The following is a 19,997-nucleotide window of genomic DNA, read 5'->3' on the forward strand; positions in this document are numbered from 1 at the left end:
TTAATTAATATCACCCTTTTGATATTCCACCTTCACATAACCAATTGTTATATAACCTCTCTCTCTTTCTCTCTTTCTCTTTTCTCTCTTCTCTCTTCTCTCTCTCTCTCTCTCTCTCTCTCTCTCTCTCTCTCTCTCTCTCTCTCTCTCTCTCTCTCTCTCTCTCTCTCTCTCTCTCTCTCTCTCCTCTCAGCTCTTATCTCTGCACAGTTCTTATATCTCTGACTATTATCAGTGTATACATATTCTGCATGTCCTGTTGTTTTCTCCTTGCCTCTCTGTCTCTCTCTTCTCATTTTCAAAAACATATTTACATCTGTATCACATTGTCTTCCTGGGCTAATTCATCTCTCCTTCCCTGTCCCCGTCCTCGGCCTAGAACACGTACACAAATGCCGACAAGCTACTGGAGGCGGCCGAGCAGCTGGCCCAGACGGGAGAGTGCGACCCAGAGGAGATATACCAGGCCGCCCACCAGCTAGAAGACAGAATCCAAGACTTTGTTCGCCGCGTGGAGCAGCGCAAAGTCCTGCTGGACATGTCTGTCGCCTTCCACACGCACGTCAAAGAGGTAGGCAGGGAGGATGACATAATACTGAAGTGGATGGTGGGCTGCGTGTTTGTGTTCACCGTGCTCTGTGAGCAGGAGGGACATAATTACCAGATAAAATATGTGAATATATGAAAACAAAGAATGTCATCCAGTCACATAGAGACGGTTTTAAAGAAAGGCAGTTTATGAATAAATTCAGAATTGGGTTGAGATGAAGATCAGTGTTAAGGGTAAGTAGCTTCTGTTTATCAAGAAGCACCGGAAACTGTGTGTAACTGATGTTCATGTTTCATGGTGTGGTCACAGTGTGTGTATTTGTTTCTGTTCTGTGGCTTTCTACCTCTGAGAGGTGCAAACCAGTGTCGGCCTCAATGCAACGACTTGCGTTTGAGGTTTTTTTATTTCCCCAAGCAGGATGTTCACAACCCAATGTAAAACACTGTGCTGTAGCTCAATCATATGAAATTGCTGAAAAAAACATATACTAATAAGTGTCCTCCTGTAGCTCTGGACATGGCTGGAGGAGCTACAGAAGGAGCTGCTGGATGACGTTTACGCCGAGTCTGTGGAGGCCGTCCAAGATCTGATCAAACGCTTTGGCCAGCAGCAGCAGACCACCCTGCAGGTCACCGTCAACGTCATCAAGGAGGGAGAGGACCTCATCCAGCAGCTCAGGTAGAGAACAGCAAAGCATTAAGGATTAGCTCTGATGAGACTTTTGTAAATATTCCTAAAACATTTTCTCTGTACAGCAACTCTAAAACCTAAACCGGAATTTAAACCCACAATACAGTTACACACATTTCGAAAAGGAAGCAAAACTAAAACTGGTAAAACCACCGTGACACTGAACTGAAACCAGCCTCGTCTAAACTAGTAACAGTTGAATCTAGCTATATATCTATTTAATTTAGTCAAATCAAAAAAAGGAGCTCAATTCTTATTCAAAGCTATATTTCTTAATCTACTTTCTGCGAGAGAAGTCAATAGCAGTGACAAAAAAAACAAAAAAATAAAGCTCCCCTGTGAACCATTAAGTAACAATGGAATTTATTTTTAAAAAGAGTAAACATTTTTTGTTTTACTTGCGTAATCGACTTTCTGTCTTAATTTTTATGTTAAATATAGCTTTTTCAGGTTATTTTTGACACTTGAGAGATTTGGGATTAAAATTTGTGTAAATAGGGTAAAAAGATGAATCTATGCATGGAAATAGTTTATCAGTATAATTCTGAAAAGACAGTAATGAGATGCAGGAAGCCTAAAAAAGAAAGCTGAGAGGATGGGAGGATGTGTTGGGAGAGGTGGATGCAGTTAACCCTCATTCTCCAACTTTATTTTACTCAGGATATTCCAGTCTCTCTTCGTCCAACCCCTTTTCTTTCTCTCTCCTTTTCCTCCTTCTCTCGATCCCTCTTTCCCTGGTGTATTGGCTCCACAGTGAATTCTTACATAAGCCCGCTTTTATAAGCATGTGTCTAATTGTATGGCAGTCCTACTGGGAGGCAACTGTAACTCTACACACCTACTGCTTTGCATGTGTGTTTGTGCACACATGCGTTCATGAATGTGCATGTGAGTGTGGGAGTGCATCTGTCACGCTGATGACTCAAAGTCACTCAGGATGAGTCTGACCTCCACTGTCTTTGCTCGCTTGTATTTTGCCTCTCATGAGCTCACTGGTGTCATGCATGTGTCAGTTTGATGAATCAGTCAGGCGACCTGTCCCCCCCCCCGCCTCCTCACTTTATCCATGCAGACTCAGTGATTAATTTTCAATATTAGACACACCTCCGATATAATCAATACATACGTGACCCCTTTCACTCCCCCTCCCCCCCACACACACACACACACACTTTAACCCTTCGAGACTCAGTGAGTAAATCAATGTGCAGCTTTTATTTAATTTAAATATTAGACACGCCTCCAAAATAATCAATAAGATGGATTTTCCTTTTTTGTTGCTTTCAACCATTTCCAGATGTGTCAATAACTCTGATTGTCTATAACATAATCATCATTTATATCATATATCTGGAAGAAAATATTTTGAACCGATAGTTGTGACTTAGTGTTGCGAATTTTTTATTCATTTTTTCATACTTTTTAATATTTTGATTTATGTGTTTATTTAGCAAAATTCTTGTCAACATGTCATTTTTCTAAATTATATATTTTTGTTATTATGGCTTATTGACTAGCATAACCTTTAACTTTAGAGTTTGGAAATTACATCACATAAGGAAAAATACCAACATATAAACTGGTGGACCATTTCTAGGGAATTCAAAGAGTTAAAGAAGATTTAAGAGAAATCACAACATAAACATCCAGTCTACAATATATATTTTTTTAATTTAAAATTCAACCTTGATATTGCCACTCTTTAATTGAGTAAACCACTTATTTCTACTCTGCAGGTTTCCTATGTTTCTGCTACATAAGCCGCTGCAGGTTGAGCTATGCTGCAGCTTTAAGAGCAGCTACTTCCACAAGGCCTCATGCCCATCAGTGTCTTTAAAGCTGTTTGCGCTCTGCTCTTCTCCTACAGCTTATTGCTAAACTGTGTGTTTCTGTTCCAGGGACTCTGCCATCTCCAGCAACAAGACGCCCCACAACAGCTCCATCAACCACATTGAGAGCGTCCTGCAGCAGCTGGATGAGGCGCAGGCGCAGATGGAGGAACTCTTCCAGGAGAGGAAGATCAAACTGGAACTCTTCCTGCAGCTACGGATCTTTGAGAGGGATGCAATTGATGTGAGTCGGCTGGTGATGAGGGGCGTGTCTCTGTGTTTTCACTGTATGTCTATTATGAGTGAGTTTTTGAAGGACTGGTTGTCGAAATTAAAAATTTAAATAATTGAAATTAATTGAAATTAAGCAATATTTTCCCTGAGATATTTGGGAGCAAGACTTTAATGTTATTCATGGTCAAAAAGTAGAAGCTACAATAAACGATTCTATTCATAAATTCACACTTCTAGCATTGTCAGTGCATATTCGAGGTGTCTGTGTGACCTCTGAAAATCCTTTTTGCTTCCCTCAGATCATCTCAGATCTGGAGTCGTGGAACGAGGAGCTGACGGGTCAAGTTAATGATTTTGACATCGAGGACCTGACGCTGGCCGAGCAGCGGCTGCAACACCACGCCGACAAGGCTCTGACCATGAACAACCTCACCTTCGACGTCATCCACCAGGGGCAGGAGCTGCTGCAGTACGTCAATGAAGTCCAGGCCTCTGGTGAGTACACTCCCCCCACCCAGGGTTAGAGGTGTGCATCTTCACCAGCCTCAAAGTGATGCATCTAAATGTATCACATCCACAATTTTTGATATAAGTGCACATGACGGCTTTTTCAACAGTTGATACAGTCAGACAAACATGAACTCTGTTGTTATTTAGAAAGTGCTTTAAAAAGTATAATAGACAGTTTCTGTTACTACAACTGGCACCCCTAGCAGCGCCACTGCACTGAGGCACATTATTCCGCAGCACAAGTGACTCTGCTCCTCTGATGTTTTCTAATCATCACACTTAGAACTGATCTTTATAAAAAGCTGCTGAATTCATATTTATGTACCTGGATAAACGGGGCGTTGCTACTTCTGCAACAATGAAGTAAAAACACCACGTTGCTTAATAATCGAGGAATTTCCACAACTCCTCCCATGGTACCCCTGAGTCTCACCAGCAGCCAAAACAATTTTGTTTGGTAAATTCAGTTTTGTGAGCTTTTCTGCCTCTGCCCTCTTGTGACACTGCTGTCAGAATCTATTATATCTCAAGTGCTGTAAAGTTGTTTGAGGTATGAAGTGGCGAAGTGAAGAGATGTTTGACTGCCATCTGCCCGCCACATCAGACATCAGTCATCATCCAGCTCAGGGTTTAAAGGATACAGCTCATGTTCACTGCTGCCGCATACATTTCTGTGTTACTTGAGTTTAATATTGATACCGTGTAGGTGTCGAGGATCGGATTGGGTCAGTGTTTGTGATGAGAGGCTCCCACTCACTAACCATAATAACTCACCTGTGGTCGTATGCTAATAGGTGCTCTCTAAAACCACATGAGGCACGATCACATCATGTCACATGTATTGGAGCATGCTGATGATATGATTCATAGAGCACAGCTCTGTCATGATGTTCATACTGAGAATACTGAGAGAGCCTTTCACTATATCGAACAGCTAACTGCAGCTCTGCTTGTTGGTTTGTAACACACGCTGTTCAACTGGTTGTTTGTAGTGAATTCTGTACTTTTTGTAGGTTTTAGCTGAGATGAGATCAGGCATAAGATAATGTCAGACTCTGCTGGTTGGGCTGTGGGGGTTTTATATCTACTGTTCATATGTGGTGATAAAGAACAGGAGCCACATCCTGCGACAAATACAGGGCTATTCAATTACAAATTCAGTTGGGCCAGATTTTCAACCCAAGAAATTTAGCTGAGCCAAACATTTTCCTCAGCCGGTAAGCAGCAGGCAATGACACATTTTAAACCAACACAACTGAATGTATTGGAAAACAAGTCATGTTTATTCATCACTCAAAATTGTGCTTTCAAAAACGATTTAAAAAATGCTTTAACTGAACAGAATCTGAGGTAGTATCAATACTTTAGTCCACTGAAATATTAATCTTTTACATTTTGGTCATATCTGACCAAAAGTACATTAAAAAAAAAGTGCACAGTATTATCAAAAACTTGTTTCCCTTTTGAATTAAAATACATATTTTGTTCATATACCCAGGCACATCACATGTGAATTTAACAGAATAAATACAGTAAGAACTATCAATGCTATCAAAGCTATCAGTACACAAACCCATAACAACAGATAACAGTGACTAATACACACGAATACAGTTGTAGTACTGATTAGGCATGGCTTTGTTACACATCCCACATTATGTTGATTTGTAGACTACAGTCACTCTGCTGAGTTTCTTAGTGGGAGAAGCGCCTTTTTTTGTTCTGAACAAGAGCAGTGGCTGTTGTTTCGTCGGATGTCAATGAAATCCGAAGGCTTTGGTGAAGAGTGCTGTCAGTCAGGGAGCAACGAGAGCTGCTTTTTATTGAGTTATTGTGTGCAAAGCTTGATCCAAACATACTGAGCACTGTGATTGCTACTTTCTTAACGTTAGTGAACTGGTGCACGTTGACATCATCCCCAAAGCTTCGCGGGCCTGTTGGCGCGAAGCTCCTGTGCCATGGTAACGGATGATTACATGTCAACAAGTTTGAGTATGAGTTTCCACTCGTCGATGGAAGGGAGCACTTCCTTTGCTCTGGCGGATGAGTCCCCTCCTGTTGAAACAGTTAACTTTGGCTAAACCCCTCTGTGGGCAGAGCATGTCCATCCAATCGACCAGCAAAGTTCTCATTCAACCTCTTAATGAAATCAGTCATTACATTCGTGATTTGTGCCAGGGATGTTGCATTCACGGTCTGTACGATTGTAGGAATTTAGGCTCTCTGTTTTTCCATGGGCCGGGTCACTCAGAGGTTGCCTCTGGGCCGCATGTGGCCTGCGGGCCGCCATTTGAATAGACTTGTTCTAAAACATGAATTAATATGCCTGACAATAGACTTACAAAACAAATCTTTGCTTAAATAATTGTCCATTGGCAAATAAGCTTGCAGAGTTGCCCTCTAAAATGTATCGAAGCAGTGTAACAAGATGTGTCAGGAAGGCTGAGGTTGGACAGCGGTCAGCTCACATTCATATAAATCTGTCCCATTCATCCATCTAGAACTAACATCACCATATGTCCCCCTCCAGGTGTTGAGTTGCTGTGTGACCGGGACGTTGACATGGCCACAAGGGTTCAGGACTTGCTGGAGTTCCTCCATGAGAAACAGCAAGAGCTGGACTTAGCAGCTGACCAGCACCGCAGGCACCTTGAGCAATGTGTCCAACTGAGACACCTGCAGGCTGAAGTCAAACAGGTAGGACAACAAGCCGCCACCTGCAGGCTGAGATTTCGCAGCCTCAGTGTACCAGCATACATGCAAGATCCCAAAGATTTCTGAGCCCTGATTACAGCTTTCCATTTTTTCGTCCAGGTTCTGGGTTGGATCCGTAATGGTGAGTCAATGCTGAATGCTGGTTTGATAACAGCCAGCTCCTTGCAGGAAGCGGAACAACTGCAGAGGGAACATGAACAGTTCCAACACGCTATTGAGGTGATTTGGTTTTAGTTTATCCCATCAGTTTCTCAGTTTTCTGCTCAGTCTGTACTAGCTAGTTTTGGGGGGTAATTTTAACCTCTTTCTTTTTTCCTCCATTCAGAAAACTCACCAGAGTGCTCTGCAGGTTCAGCAGAAGGCGGAGGCTCTGCTCCAGGCCAACCACTACGACATGGACCTGATCAGAGACTGTGCCGAGAGTGTGGCCTCCCACTGGCAACAGCTCATGCTGAAGATGGAGGACAGACTCAAGCTAGTCAACGCCTCTGTGGCCTTCTACAAGACCTCTGAACAGGTAGGGGACCAGATTCAATGTGACTTTCTGTCCCCGAAAAAACAGAACTCAGTATGTTCTCCAGACATCTGACTGAGAGTGTTTCTCCTGTCAGGTGTGCAGTGTGTTGGAGAGCCTGGAGCAGGAGTATAAGCGAGAAGAGGACTGGTGCGGAGGAGCCGACAAACTGGGACCAAACTGTGAAACGGACCACGTCATGCCCATGATCAGTAAACACCTGGAGCAGAAGGAGGCTTTCCTCAAGGTAACACACACGAAAAGTCAGGATCAAACCAGTGCACAGTTTCAAGTTACCTGTTTGATTTCAGTGGGTGTTAATCTTTCCCATCAGGCGTGCACTCTGGCCAGAAGAAATGCAGACGTCTTCCTCAAGTACATGCACAGGAACAGTGTCAACATGCCCGGGATGCTGAGCCATGTCAAAGCACCAGAGCAACAGGTTAAAAGTGAGTGTCAGAGAACACATTTCACATTAGGGATCTAGTTAAAAATCAAAGGTATTTATATTATTTGTTGGAATAATTCCCCAAAAACCCTCTATCAATATAGTTGTCTAAAAAGCTAGTTTACTGTAATTGACCTGCCTGCCTGAGCACACTCTGCCTGGGTTTTCAACGCACAAATCAGGGGTCTTCAGCTGTAGACACGTTAACTACTGAGGCAGATACAATAGCCAGACGTTAGCGAGCAAGTCACAGAAAAGTCATCTCCTCACAGTTGTCAGTCAGTGCACGTACATGTGTTTAGGGGGCATAGCTTTGATGAGAGGACCGAAAAGAGGGCCTGGGATTTATCCGTTGCTTTTTTTATTTAAAGTGTAGCCTGCTCTTTCTAGTTTATACAGACTTACCAACCCTAGCTTCAAAAATAAAGAAATAACTGGAAGTAATAAATTAAGAGTTAAATACGTAAGCCCCAATTGTGGTTAAATGCTTGAATTAACTACATATAACGTGTATGTAGTTAAAACAGTTGAAACATGCTTCTGCCACATCAGGTATTAGTAACAAAAACACAATGAGTGCAGGTGTATGAATTGTATATGTTTTATCTAAGTAAAATAACTCTAGTATAAAATCACCCTTCAACAGATTTTTGGTACATTGTGTTGAAGAAGTGGTACTTTCATAATTTGACATGGATGTCGGGGCACACTTGTCAGACTAAGAGCCCAAAAATATCATAGAGATGCACTGAAATTAGTGATATTGATACATATGAATGACATTAAAGAGTCTTGTCCGTGTCTTTCTTGGTTTCAGACATCCTCAATGAGCTGCTGCAGAGAGAGAATCGTGTTCTCCACTTTTGGACCATGAGGAAACGCCGACTGGACCAGTGTCAGCAGTATGTGGTGTTTGAACGCAGCGCCAAACAGGTGAGAGAGACTGTCATGAGCACACAGTCCACTTTATGTTGCAACAGATCTATTTTACAGGAAGACACACGCTGGCCACTGTTGTCAGGTAATTAACTGTTTGCTTTGTGTGTTTGTGTTCAGGCTCTGGAGTGGATTCACGACACTGGGGAGTTTTACCTGTCCACACACACCTCCACTGGCTCAAGTATCCACCACACACAGGAACTGCTGAAGGAGCATGAGGACTTCCACATCACAGCCAAGGTTGGCTGCACACACACACACACACACACACACACACACACATGCACACACGATAGACATGGACACCAATATTTCAATATTAACCAGATAAAGAAAAAAGTGTGAATAAACAGGAATATGAATGGAATATTAGCAACTCACGTAAACACCCTAATTAAAATCAAGAGTCTTATTCTGAATAAGTTTAATAGGTAGAATATTTTTTCATTATGTAAACTATGCGTGTTGGTGTGTGTATGCCTGGGCGTGCTTCTAACACCCTCTTTCCTTTTCTTCAGCAAACTAAGGAACGTGTGAAGCTGCTGATCCAGCTGGCTGACGGCTTCTGTGAGAAAGGCCACAGTCATGCTGGAGAGATTCAGAAATGGGTGACTGCTGTGGACAAGCGCTACAGAGACTTCTCCCTGCGTATGGACAAGTACCGCTGCAGCCTGGAGAAAGCCCTTGGCATCTCCTCGGACTCTAACAAGGCAGTAAGCGGTCATGTGTGTTTTCAGCTGTACAACACCAGCCAGTTCACATTCTGATCTTCTTAGTCTGTCTCTTTAAATCCCTTAATCTTGAACTTAATCTCTGTCTGTGTCAGAGTAAGGATCTCCAGTTGGACATCATCCCCGCCACGGCTCCGGGGTCAGAGGTCAAGCTGAGGGATGCCGCTCATGAGCTAAATGAGGAGAAGCGCAAGTCGGCCCGCAGAAAGGAGTATGTCCTCAATTCCTGTTCATTTCAAAGTTTCAGATATCAGGATTACAGATCAAAACTGCTTTAAACTGACTTCCTCAGCAGAATAATATATGATCCAGGTTGAGCTAAATAAGACATGAGCATTGCAAAAAGTTCCCTTCTGAGTAGCACATGCTAATCCTGCATATTTAATAGAAAGTTGCAAGCCAACATTTACACAGCGTTTTTTCCTCTTGTTTGACAAAAGTAGGAACAGTTGAGTAGTTCTTAAAATCTTCTCAGGCTGATTCATTGTAGTCTTCAGTGTCCTTGTCAACAGCCACGTCAGCACTGAACTCCGACTTCTCAATAGTTGTAAGTGGTTCTGAATAAGAGTGAGTGCGTTCAGTCTATACCATACATAATGGATTTATGTGATTTAAACTTCCTCCTCTGCTTTGCTGTGTCAGCTGTCGTGCTCTGCTGGAGAACCAACCAGTCGACGTGCACTGCACAGGAAATGGAGACTGTCATTTTATTTAAGCAGCACAAATCATGAGCATGATTTCATTCATTTGTGGCTGGTTTATGGCCACATTTTATGGCCTGTAAGTCTTTCATTATTCATTAGAGTAAATGGAGGAGGCAGACGGGCCGGAAGGGAGCAACTGACATGGTGATTTATCTCAGGGGGGGAGGAGGACAGTGTCACAATTTGTAATTTTGTGCATGTATGTCTTTTTGTGTGTCCAGGTTCATCATGGCGGAGCTGATTCAGACAGAAAAGGCCTACGTACGAGACCTGCGGGAGTGCATGGATGTGAGTGCAGCGTCACAAATGAGTTGTGCAGCGTCACAACTGAATTGTGCAACAACATTTCACACATAATCTGAAAATGTTTTGTGGGCGGCTGTGGCTCAGGAGGTAGGGTGGGTCGTCCACTAATCAGAAGGCCTGTGGTTCGATCCCCAGCTCCTCCGAAGTGCCTTTGGTTAAGACATTGAACCCTAAATTGCCCTTATGGCTGTGCAAGCAGTGAGTGAGGGACAATGCGTAGAGGGACTATGCTGCACATAGATGTACTGTATGAATATATGGGTAAATGGCAAATCTCTACAGTAAAGCACTTCCTCAAGACTTGAAACTTTACTGTTTTTGGTTCATGTTTTTAATATATTTTTCTCATGCAGACCTACCTGTGGGAGATGACCAGTGGAGTTGAAGAAATTCCTCCAGGAATCATCAACAAGGAACACATCATCTTTGGAAACATGCAGGACCTCTTTGAATTTCACCATAAGTAAGAAACCGTTTTGGAGTCATGCTGTGTAAAGCTAACATTTGTAGCAGGATTCAAGCACCATGACGAAATCAAACCTGTATTAAAATAATAAAACTCAAAAATGTTTAAAAAGTTGAGTATCGTACGGTTTAAGCGTAAAGTTCTAGTGCCTTTGCAGTTTTCCATCTTTCATTCTCTCATTGTTTGCTTTGTAGCATCTTTCTTAAAGAGCTGGAGAAATATGAGCAGCTTCCAGAGGATGTTGGCCATTGCTTTGTCACATGGGTATGTATCATTAGTTTAATACCATTTGTTTTGTATGCTCAATCCAGTTTTCTTCATGTTCACCCCTGCCTTTCAATAAAATACCTTGTATCTTGGTGAAGCTTTGTCTCAGGAGATAGAGGGGGTTGTCCACTAGTGGGGGTTCAATCAATTTGTTGATTAAAACATGTTACAGTCACAGTCATTGGAACCTGTTTCTCGCTTCCTCCAGGCCGATAAGTTCCAGATGTATGTGAACTACTGCAAGAACAAACCCGACTCCACCCAGCTCATCCTGGAGCATGCAGGGAATTATTTTGATGTGAGTATCGCCTGCGGTGATGAAAATGAAGCCAAGCGCTCATTGTCACTTGTCACTCGATCGCATAACTTCTCTGTGTGGGTGTTAACAGGAAATTCAACAGAGGCACCGACTTGCCAACTCCATCTCTTCCTACCTGATCAAGCCTGTGCAGAGAATCACCAAGTATCAGCTCCTGCTGAAGGTAACCCTCCGAACCCAGTCACATAGCCGTGGTTGTTATGTCCGTGGTTACTGTAGTCATCATCTCTGTGTGCATTGCGTGTGTTTAGGAGCTGCTGACTTGCTGTGAAGAAGGTAAAGGAGAGATAAAGGACGGGCTCGAGGTGATGCTCAGTGTTCCTAAGAAAGCCAACGATGCCATGCACCTCTCCATGCTGGAAGGTGATCAACTCACGCTACTTGTTATTTATGTTGTTATGATCTTTTAGTATTTGGAGCAAATCGTCATAAATCTGGAAACATTGTAATTTTACATTTTATAATCTCCTCCTCAGGTTTCGATGAAAACATCGAGTCCCAGGGAGAGCTCATTCTCCAGGAGTCCTTCCAGGTCTGGGATCCAAAGACTCTGATCCGTAAAGGTCGAGAGCGCCACCTCTTCCTCTTCGAGATGTCTCTTGTCTTCAGCAAGGAGGTCAAAGACTCAAATGGCCGCAGCAAATACATCTATAAGAGCAAACTCTTTGTAAGTGGATGACAGCGAAATATATGTAATGAAGTGTGGTTGTCTGTCTGGCTTTTGTGTATTGATTTTCTGTATGCCAAATATCTTTAGCATATCTTTAACTTTACAAAATCCAAGTAAATCTAATTTACGTTGTCGACATTCTCTCATATTCTTCTTCTCTCTCCCCAGACATCAGAGTTGGGGGTGACGGAGCACGTAGAAGGAGACCCCTGTAAATTTGCTCTATGGATGGGACGCACCCCAACCTCAGACAACAAGATTGTACTCAAGGTAAAACACGCTTCCTCTTCCTTCACAAATATGCATCAAGGTTTCGACTGACTTTTTTTTTTTTTTAAAGAACTCTGAAATTACTCAATCTTGAAACCCTAGGTTGTAGCACTAAAAATTCTAGTAATTAAGATTGCAAGTTTGTAATCTATGTAATCAAACAATTGTTTGTTTTAGAGTGTCAGATGTGCCCCCACAGATCAGTAAATGGAGATCAGATGTTGAAGGGGGGGAGGGGGATCTTTATATCAGTCAAATCCAGTTTTTTCTCTCTAAGCTTTCATTGTACTCTCTGACGTCTAGTTTGTTTGCATGAGCAGCTCGGAAGTGGCCTAGAAGCTTTCTGTATTTTCACATGTCTCCTTCTCTTCTGACTCTTTGTCAGCCTCTGTCCTCCTCCTTGGATTCTGCTTTGTTCCATCTGTTAACAAACATGGGCACATCTGTATATCTGGGTCTGTGTTTTCTGTGGATCTCTTGTATCTCTGATTCTCTCTGTGGGCTAACATGCTTCCACCAACGCTGCTGACACTGATTCATCTCCCGAACGCCCACAATCGCCCCTTCTGGCTCGACGCCACATTATCAGAGGGACTAGTAGCAATCTTTCTCTGCCAGTAAACTAAGCTTTTCATGATGTGAGCGGCCATTGGAGAAATAAGAAATTCCATTTAATTACTTCTTCGGGTGATTTTTTTTTTCTTTCAATTCCCTGTTTTCAAACAGCTTCTGCTTTCCTGTTGGATACTGTCACAGATGGATTGAAATGTGTGTCAGCCGTTGTGACAGCATGACGCCAAAATCCTAACACATTTAATAGTGAATGTCTCCAACAACTACATGATACATGTTGACTTCCAAACTCATTACTAACTACACATGTTCTCACACTCTCTCTCTCTCACACAAACACACACACACACAGACACACATCCACACATTGACGCACACACACTGACACACATATTTGGCCTTCAGTGCACTTTCAAGGCAAATTGTCTCTGTTGTGCATCTCTATCATGTTAAAGTGTTTTGTCAGATTAAGAAATGCCATGTACATCTTCTGTAAGCAAACCAGTGAAATTCTCTCTTTTATATTTTAAATTCAAAGCTGAGTCAGGGATCCAAACATGGAGCCATGGTGAGTACAAACCACAACACAGCCCTCAGCCTCTTCGCACAAATCTGAAACACAAACTCTAAGCCCCTCTTATCCTCACTCCACACAACCAGCACACATAGAAGAAGCCCACTCTGACCCAGGTCCTCCACATGGGATATATTCTGGGACAGTGATTTCCGACAGAGAGTATTTGTTCTTCAGGGGGAAACCATCAGTTCCTCATAGGAATACTTTAGAAGATTTTGTAGTAGAACAATAAATAAGAAATATACCATTTAATTGCAAAATGATCCACAAATTGAATTTGCTGTGTCTCATGAAGACTGAGTTTTGAATAAGAGTGTGACATCTAGTCATGGATAACTGGGTAATTCATTCCTTATAACAGGTACAAAGGTGAAGCTGAAATAAGTATAGATAAACCGTTAGAAAATAAAAAAAAGTTGATGTTAGCCGATGGATATATAATCAACTGCTAAATCTAAGAAAAACTTAGTTAATAATTAGCTAAAAGTAGCTTTCATAGACAAAAGTCTGACATGTGTAGTTGAAGATAACTTCACACTAAATGTCTTAAAAAGTTGGTACTAGTTAAAAGTAGCCAGACTAAAGCTAGTTGAGATCTCTTGCTTCTGCCACGGCCACACAAAATCAAACTTTAACAAACTGACATACATACTAGAAAACATTATTGTGACGATATTCAATTTTAAAGCCTATAACTAATGTTCTACAGTTCAAATCAATTGAGTTTCAATGATTTGAGACGTCTGTGGGGCTCCGGCTGACTGAAGACGTTGGAATCACTGTTCTAGAAGTCCACAGCTGGAGAGGGCTCACGTAAAATAAGACCAAATCAAATCTGTAAAGTGACTTCAGTTTATAGGAGATGACGAGAGATCAATTCAGACTTGTGTGACACAGAGTGAAGCAAGATTTCCAAAGGAATACAATTTCCTGATATCTCTTAACTGTGGACTTGTTGAACTCCCTCCGTCGTTTGCAGGCGTCGAGCATCGAGAACAAGCAGGACTGGATCAAGCACATCCGGGAGGTGATCCAGGAGCGCACCATTCACCTGAGAGGAGCCCTCAAAGAGCCCATTCATATCCCGAAAGCAACAACAGCCAAGCACCACAAGGGACGAAGGTATACATATTTTAACTGAAGTATAAGAATTTCTTTGTGAACTGAGAGATGTGAGAAAAAAATTGTTTTATTTTTTTCACACTCACTTGGAGAAATATGTTGACGTTTAACTGATAATGTGTGTGTCTGTTAGGGGGGATGGAGAGGACCTGGACAGTCAGGGTGAAGGCAGCAGCCAACCGGACACCATCTCTCTGGCCTCCCGCACCTCTCAGAACACACTGGACAGCGACAAGGTGAGAGTTTGTAAAGAATGTAAAATGTAAAGTTTGCTCACTGACTACTGTGATGTCCTAACTGCACAATGTCTGCAGGGTTCTGAGCATCTTTCACATTTGTCATCAAAGTGCGTCACTGGTGCCACATTTATGGCATTTGTGTACGCACAAAATGGGGATCTGAAAGATGCGTATGCTACTTGTCATGCTAATATTGGGATGTTTAAAATCAAATTCGATTAGAGAATAAGCACACTTGTATGCAAACTTTCATTTGCATGTCTCCAGGTAGAACATTACCGGTGTCGTATGTGAGGGCGCACAGTTTTATAAATCGGATTATTATCCGGCTTTTGGGCACATGTATCATATTTAAATCCATTGCACTGTTTTATAAAGGAGGTGCTTACTCCTAGTGACTATTCTCTCCCTCAGCTCTCTGGTGGCTGTGAGCTGACTGTGGTGATACACGACTTCATGGCCAGCAACAGCAACGAGCTGACTGTGCGCCGCGGCCAGACGGTGGAGGTCCTGGAGCGCTGTCACGACAAGCCGGACTGGTGCCTGGTCAGGACCACAGACCGCTCCCCCGCCCAGGAGGGCCTGGTTCCCTGCGCTATGCTCTGTATCGCCCATTCCAGGTCCTCCATGGAGATGGAGGGCATCTTCAACCACAAAGGTCAGAGCCGTGTGTGGTCTGGAGGGTTCGTCGGTGTGTCTGTGGTTGAGGAGATACTTTGTCCATGTCTGCATCATAGGAAAAACAAATGAATGACTGTGTGGCTTCCTTTTTCACAGACACTCTGTCAGTGTGCAGCAATGACTCCATCATGCCAGGGTCGTCCGCCACACTTCAGCCTGGTCACGGCATTGGCTCTCACACCTCACCAGGGCCCAAACGACCAGGTATGGTCCCTGTACCATTTTTAGAAAATCCCAAAACACAGCTTTTTATCAACTCAAAGACAGAGTTTCATCAAATTTTAGTTGACTAAAGTAGTTTTCCACAAGTTACTTTGTATTGAGTTTTATTGTAAATACTTGAACAGTACTTCTTTTTTTTTTTATACTCTTTTTATTGTTTTTTTTACCGTTTTATGAGTACAAACATTAGAAAAACAAAACAGACAACAAAACAAACAAAACAAAAAAGTCCCACCCCAAACTAACAATGAGCACTGCAATATATATCCTTACACATATACGTATATATATATACATACACATACATCCATGTATACACAAACATACATACATACACAATCAGCACGATGACAGGAGACAGGCAAGGGAATAGCGTGTATAAAATAAATAGAATGAAACAAAATAAAATAAAAAGGCAGTCAGGCCTCCCCTTCCAGAAAAAGATTATGAGTTATCGTTTCTGTAAGAAGGAATGCACCGGTTCCCAGATCCTCCAAAACTTGACTGATTTGTGGTTAAGGTCATGAGTCAACTTCTCAATAGGAAAAAGAGCAGAAATCTGTGATATCCACATGTCAACTGTAGGGACCTGGGGAGTTGACCACCTCAGCAAAATATTTTTTTTAGCCAGAAATAAAAGAATTATCAACACAGAATAAGTGAACAGTACTTCTTAAGCAGCTAATTAAAGTGCCACTAAGCCACTGTGTACTGATGGAACTTATGAAATAGAAAGTACATTTCTATAGGTTCACAGTCAACCTTCACTGCATAGTGTGGTTTTAAAAATAATGCTCCACATAATGCTCAGCGCGGTGTGTTTGGTTTGTTGCCTAGGTAACACCCTGCGGAAGTGGCTCACTAGCCCAGTGCGCCGGCTAAGCAGCGGCAAGGCAGACGGCCACGTGAAGAAGCTGGCTCACAAGCACAAGAAGAGCCGCGAGGTGAGGAAGAGCGGAGAGATGACAATGGGCTCGCAGAAAGACTCTGACGACAGCGCCGCTACACCTCAGGATGAGACTGTGGAGGAGGTGGGTGCACACACCTCTGTCCAGTCAACAGTTCCTGTGCCCGTCCGTAAAGTATTATTCATCTCTACCTTCCAACCATGTGTGTTGCAGAGGGTTCGTAACGAGGGCCTGTCGAGCGGCACGCTGTCCAAGTCCAGTTCTTCAGGCATGCAGAGCTGCGGCGAGGAGGAGGGCGAGGAAGGTGCCGACTCGGTGCCACTGCCTCCGCCCATGGCCATCCAACAGCACAGCCTGCTGCAGCCGGACTCACAGGACGACAAGGTGAGCAGAGGGAGGACGTTACCGTGGGGACACATGTGAGGGGTCAGAGAGAGGAGACAGCGGAGGAGAGAAGAAGAAGCAGAGCAGTCAGAGGGAGGAAGTTAGGACTTAGAGTTAGAAGTTTCCAGCATTCTTTAAACTTTACATCTAGAATGGGCACAGGTTATTGTTTCCCTCTGGAGAATCTAGTGGACATATGGTGATGTGAGACAATTTGCTATCAGATATATTTCTTCATCTGAAAATGGCATTCTGTTTTCAAAACCTCAAAGGCTACATTACTACCTTTTATCTAAGTTTTAATCTATAGCCGTTTTTCAGACATTAACTCCAAAGAATGTCTGAACAATGGGTTCTGGACTTTGAGTTTTGCTTCTGTCACATTATCAGCATGTCCACTCACTTGCAGTGAATCAGCGGATTAAGTTCAGAACCTCTCACTCGGAAATTTGCGTCCTCACATACAGCCCCTCCGGATAATTTCAGATTATCCCGAGTTAATTTCAGGTCTGAAAGCATCTAAAGTCAGATAAACATTCACTTTCTCTACATAAGAAGTTACAGAAAAAAATAATTAAGTTTCTTATTTGTATTTTTCTTGCAACCAAACCAAAACTTCAAATTCATAATCATATTTGGTCCAATATTAAGGAATGTTAGACTAAGGAATATTAAGGTGAGCAGGTTAACAACTGCTTTTTTCTTTTCCCTTTAATTGAAACACTATCAATGATTTAAGTTTAAGATAAATCCAGAACTTATGCTTCTCCTCTTTGTTGTCATTACTGTTATGATTTTTAATTCTTGAAGGAAACATTTTTACTCATTTCAATCTTATTCTCCCACTTTTCCCTAAAAATAGCACATCTCCTGACACAGTTTGAAGTGACTCCCTAGTTTCTGTTATGCATAACACTTTTATCTTGGCATGTTGCATCATATTCTCTCCTTTCCTTCTAAAGCAGAGAGCACTGAAACGTTTCAGGTAGTCCACGTGTCCTGCTCGACCAAAGCGGAGACTCCTCTGACACTAATTTCTGTTTCTCTTTTGTTTTGTTTCCTGGTTGTATCGTTTGCTGTTCGCCATGCTGTAGCATTACCTTGATTTATGTCCTGTCTTTGCTTTGTCTCAGTTTCCATACCTCTCCATATAAAAAGCCCTGCTCTTCCCCCCTCTGTCTCTTCCCTCAGTCAACTCTTGGATTCTCTCTTTTTTTTCCCCTCCAACTCTTCAGCTTTAACTGCTACTCACTTTCTAGATCGAAAGCAAACGAAGCGCGCGGCTTTTTGTAGACTTTCTTCTTTTTAAACTACCCCTCTCTGTCCCCTTAAAGTCACTCTCCCTGACTTTTGTAATTTTCTCAACTTTTAAACGTTACTGCATTTCTTTAGTGCAGTTTTTCCTTCCATCTTTTTTTAGTTTCACTTGGTTTGACTTTTCTGTGACAGGAAAATGTATATAAAGAGAGGATGCATGTAGCTCTTACTCTAAACAGATGAGTATTTTTCTGGCTTTAATGCTAACATGCCTTTATTTGTGCCAAGTTTTATACATTTTGAAGAATTTAAAAACTCCGTAATGCCTGGCTAGAAAATCGCAGGGCTGCAGCTTTTTTTCCTGCATGTTTATCACACATTTGATGGGAGGAGGTTGGTAAGTGAACTTTAAAAGCAACAAACAAGAGCCGGTACGATTTCCCTCTCGTCAGCTGAGCAGGCAGCTCCCCTGGATATTAATCTGAGTACAAGCCCACACTAAGGTGATGATTCAAAAGCCCTCCTGTTCCCATCATCCCCGAACCCTCACGTTCCCCCTCCCTCACCTACTCGTCCTCATCTCCCGTTTACCCTCTGTGCGTTAACCTCATTACCCATGCAAGTAATTGGAATCTCTTAACGCTGGCGAGGCCAGAAGGGCACACAGCCTCACCCAGAAACCTAATTGGAGAAAGTCTTGAAGCACAGCACAGCAAGGGTGAGAGTCTCCTGAACTATATATATATATATATATACATACATACTTCACACACACAACCTCTGTCATTCTCGCTCTATTAGCATCCTTTCTTTATCTCAGAGGCTCATCATCATCATCATCATCATCATCATCATCACCTGAGAAAGCAACAGAAACATCCTCTATTCAGTCATCACTTTTTCTCTCTTCCTGACCTGCCACCATTTTCTCCCGCTTCATTTCGCTCACCCAACCTTCGGCCTCATGTTATTAACTTTTTCACTGACAGCTTTTTTAAATTTCATATACTTTTATACTTTTCACTGTCTTTAACCTTCGGCTATAAACCGCTGGCTCTTGGGTTTCAGTAACTGTGTGGACGGTTCTGTGGATTTACAGCAGAAAGCATTTAACAAACATTTTCACCAAGTCATCAATCGAGCTAATAACTGAAGTAAAACATTCAGTTATAATAAATTTAAATAAGAAAAGAGCTAATAACAGTTAATCCTTACCGAAACTTAAGCATAGCCTTTAACCATTATAATAATAATAAGCTATTTCTTTTGCTTTTTATCTGTGGACTGTTGCTTTATATTCATGAATTGGTTAATCTTGAAGTTTTCACATAAATTATACAAATATTTATAATCTGTTTTAGAGATAAAGAATTTGGTATTTTTAAATATCAAATTAAGCTATTAATCAGTATTAATTCTAAACTACAGCTTTTGTCGACACCATTTACTCTGTGGCAGTTGTGTTGAGCGGAGTCAAAGAGCAGGATTAGCATTGGCAGAAAAAGGTCGTGGTGCTACATGGATTGTTGAGCCCTAATGTTCCATTTCTCCGTTTTCGTCTCAGACCTCATCTCGTCTGTCAGTGCGACCGTCCAGTTCGGAGACGCCCAGTGCGGCTGAGTTGGTGAGCGCCATCGAAGAGTTGGTCAAAAGCAAGATGGTAGGATAACACGCCTGACAGCCTGAATTTCAGAATTTATTCAAACTGAACGTATCAGTTATTCAAATCACACCAAATTTGACACTGCACTTCCTTCAACCCTTAACAATACTTGCACCAAGTGTGAGGCCAATAAAATGAAGGATTCTCAAGATATGCAAGCTGCATACATACTGACAGAGATCTTTGGAATTAGTGGATGAATGGATGTC

General features: G+C 42.2%; 1 protein-coding gene across 1 annotated transcript in view; it reads left to right on the top strand.

The window, feature by feature from the left end:
• The window catches only part of LOC133025708 (triple functional domain protein), a 78,094-nt gene that overhangs the window by 45,463 nt on the left and 12,634 nt on the right, over nucleotides 1-19,997 (top strand). Inside the window, exons 14-42 of the mRNA XM_061092439.1 lie at nucleotides 380-571; nucleotides 1,059-1,228; nucleotides 3,139-3,313; nucleotides 3,603-3,798; nucleotides 6,344-6,510; nucleotides 6,628-6,747; nucleotides 6,854-7,045; nucleotides 7,140-7,289; nucleotides 7,377-7,491; nucleotides 8,308-8,423; nucleotides 8,547-8,669; nucleotides 8,948-9,142; nucleotides 9,256-9,371; nucleotides 10,086-10,152; nucleotides 10,524-10,633; nucleotides 10,831-10,900; nucleotides 11,112-11,201; nucleotides 11,293-11,385; nucleotides 11,474-11,585; nucleotides 11,699-11,889; nucleotides 12,061-12,162; nucleotides 13,274-13,303; nucleotides 14,292-14,434; nucleotides 14,568-14,670; nucleotides 15,088-15,331; nucleotides 15,451-15,558; nucleotides 16,414-16,607; nucleotides 16,698-16,868; nucleotides 19,690-19,785. Coding sequence (XP_060948422.1) covers nucleotides 380-571; nucleotides 1,059-1,228; nucleotides 3,139-3,313; nucleotides 3,603-3,798; nucleotides 6,344-6,510; nucleotides 6,628-6,747; nucleotides 6,854-7,045; nucleotides 7,140-7,289; nucleotides 7,377-7,491; nucleotides 8,308-8,423; nucleotides 8,547-8,669; nucleotides 8,948-9,142; nucleotides 9,256-9,371; nucleotides 10,086-10,152; nucleotides 10,524-10,633; nucleotides 10,831-10,900; nucleotides 11,112-11,201; nucleotides 11,293-11,385; nucleotides 11,474-11,585; nucleotides 11,699-11,889; nucleotides 12,061-12,162; nucleotides 13,274-13,303; nucleotides 14,292-14,434; nucleotides 14,568-14,670; nucleotides 15,088-15,331; nucleotides 15,451-15,558; nucleotides 16,414-16,607; nucleotides 16,698-16,868; nucleotides 19,690-19,785 — 3,951 coding nt within the window. The remainder of the gene's footprint in view (nucleotides 1-379; nucleotides 572-1,058; nucleotides 1,229-3,138; nucleotides 3,314-3,602; nucleotides 3,799-6,343; nucleotides 6,511-6,627; nucleotides 6,748-6,853; nucleotides 7,046-7,139; nucleotides 7,290-7,376; nucleotides 7,492-8,307; nucleotides 8,424-8,546; nucleotides 8,670-8,947; nucleotides 9,143-9,255; nucleotides 9,372-10,085; nucleotides 10,153-10,523; nucleotides 10,634-10,830; nucleotides 10,901-11,111; nucleotides 11,202-11,292; nucleotides 11,386-11,473; nucleotides 11,586-11,698; nucleotides 11,890-12,060; nucleotides 12,163-13,273; nucleotides 13,304-14,291; nucleotides 14,435-14,567; nucleotides 14,671-15,087; nucleotides 15,332-15,450; nucleotides 15,559-16,413; nucleotides 16,608-16,697; nucleotides 16,869-19,689; nucleotides 19,786-19,997) is intronic.

The sequence above is a fragment of the Limanda limanda genome, chromosome 19 (assembly GCF_963576545.1).
Source record: "Limanda limanda chromosome 19, fLimLim1.1, whole genome shotgun sequence".
In the NCBI taxonomy this organism is placed as follows: Eukaryota; Metazoa; Chordata; class Actinopteri; order Pleuronectiformes; family Pleuronectidae; genus Limanda; species Limanda limanda.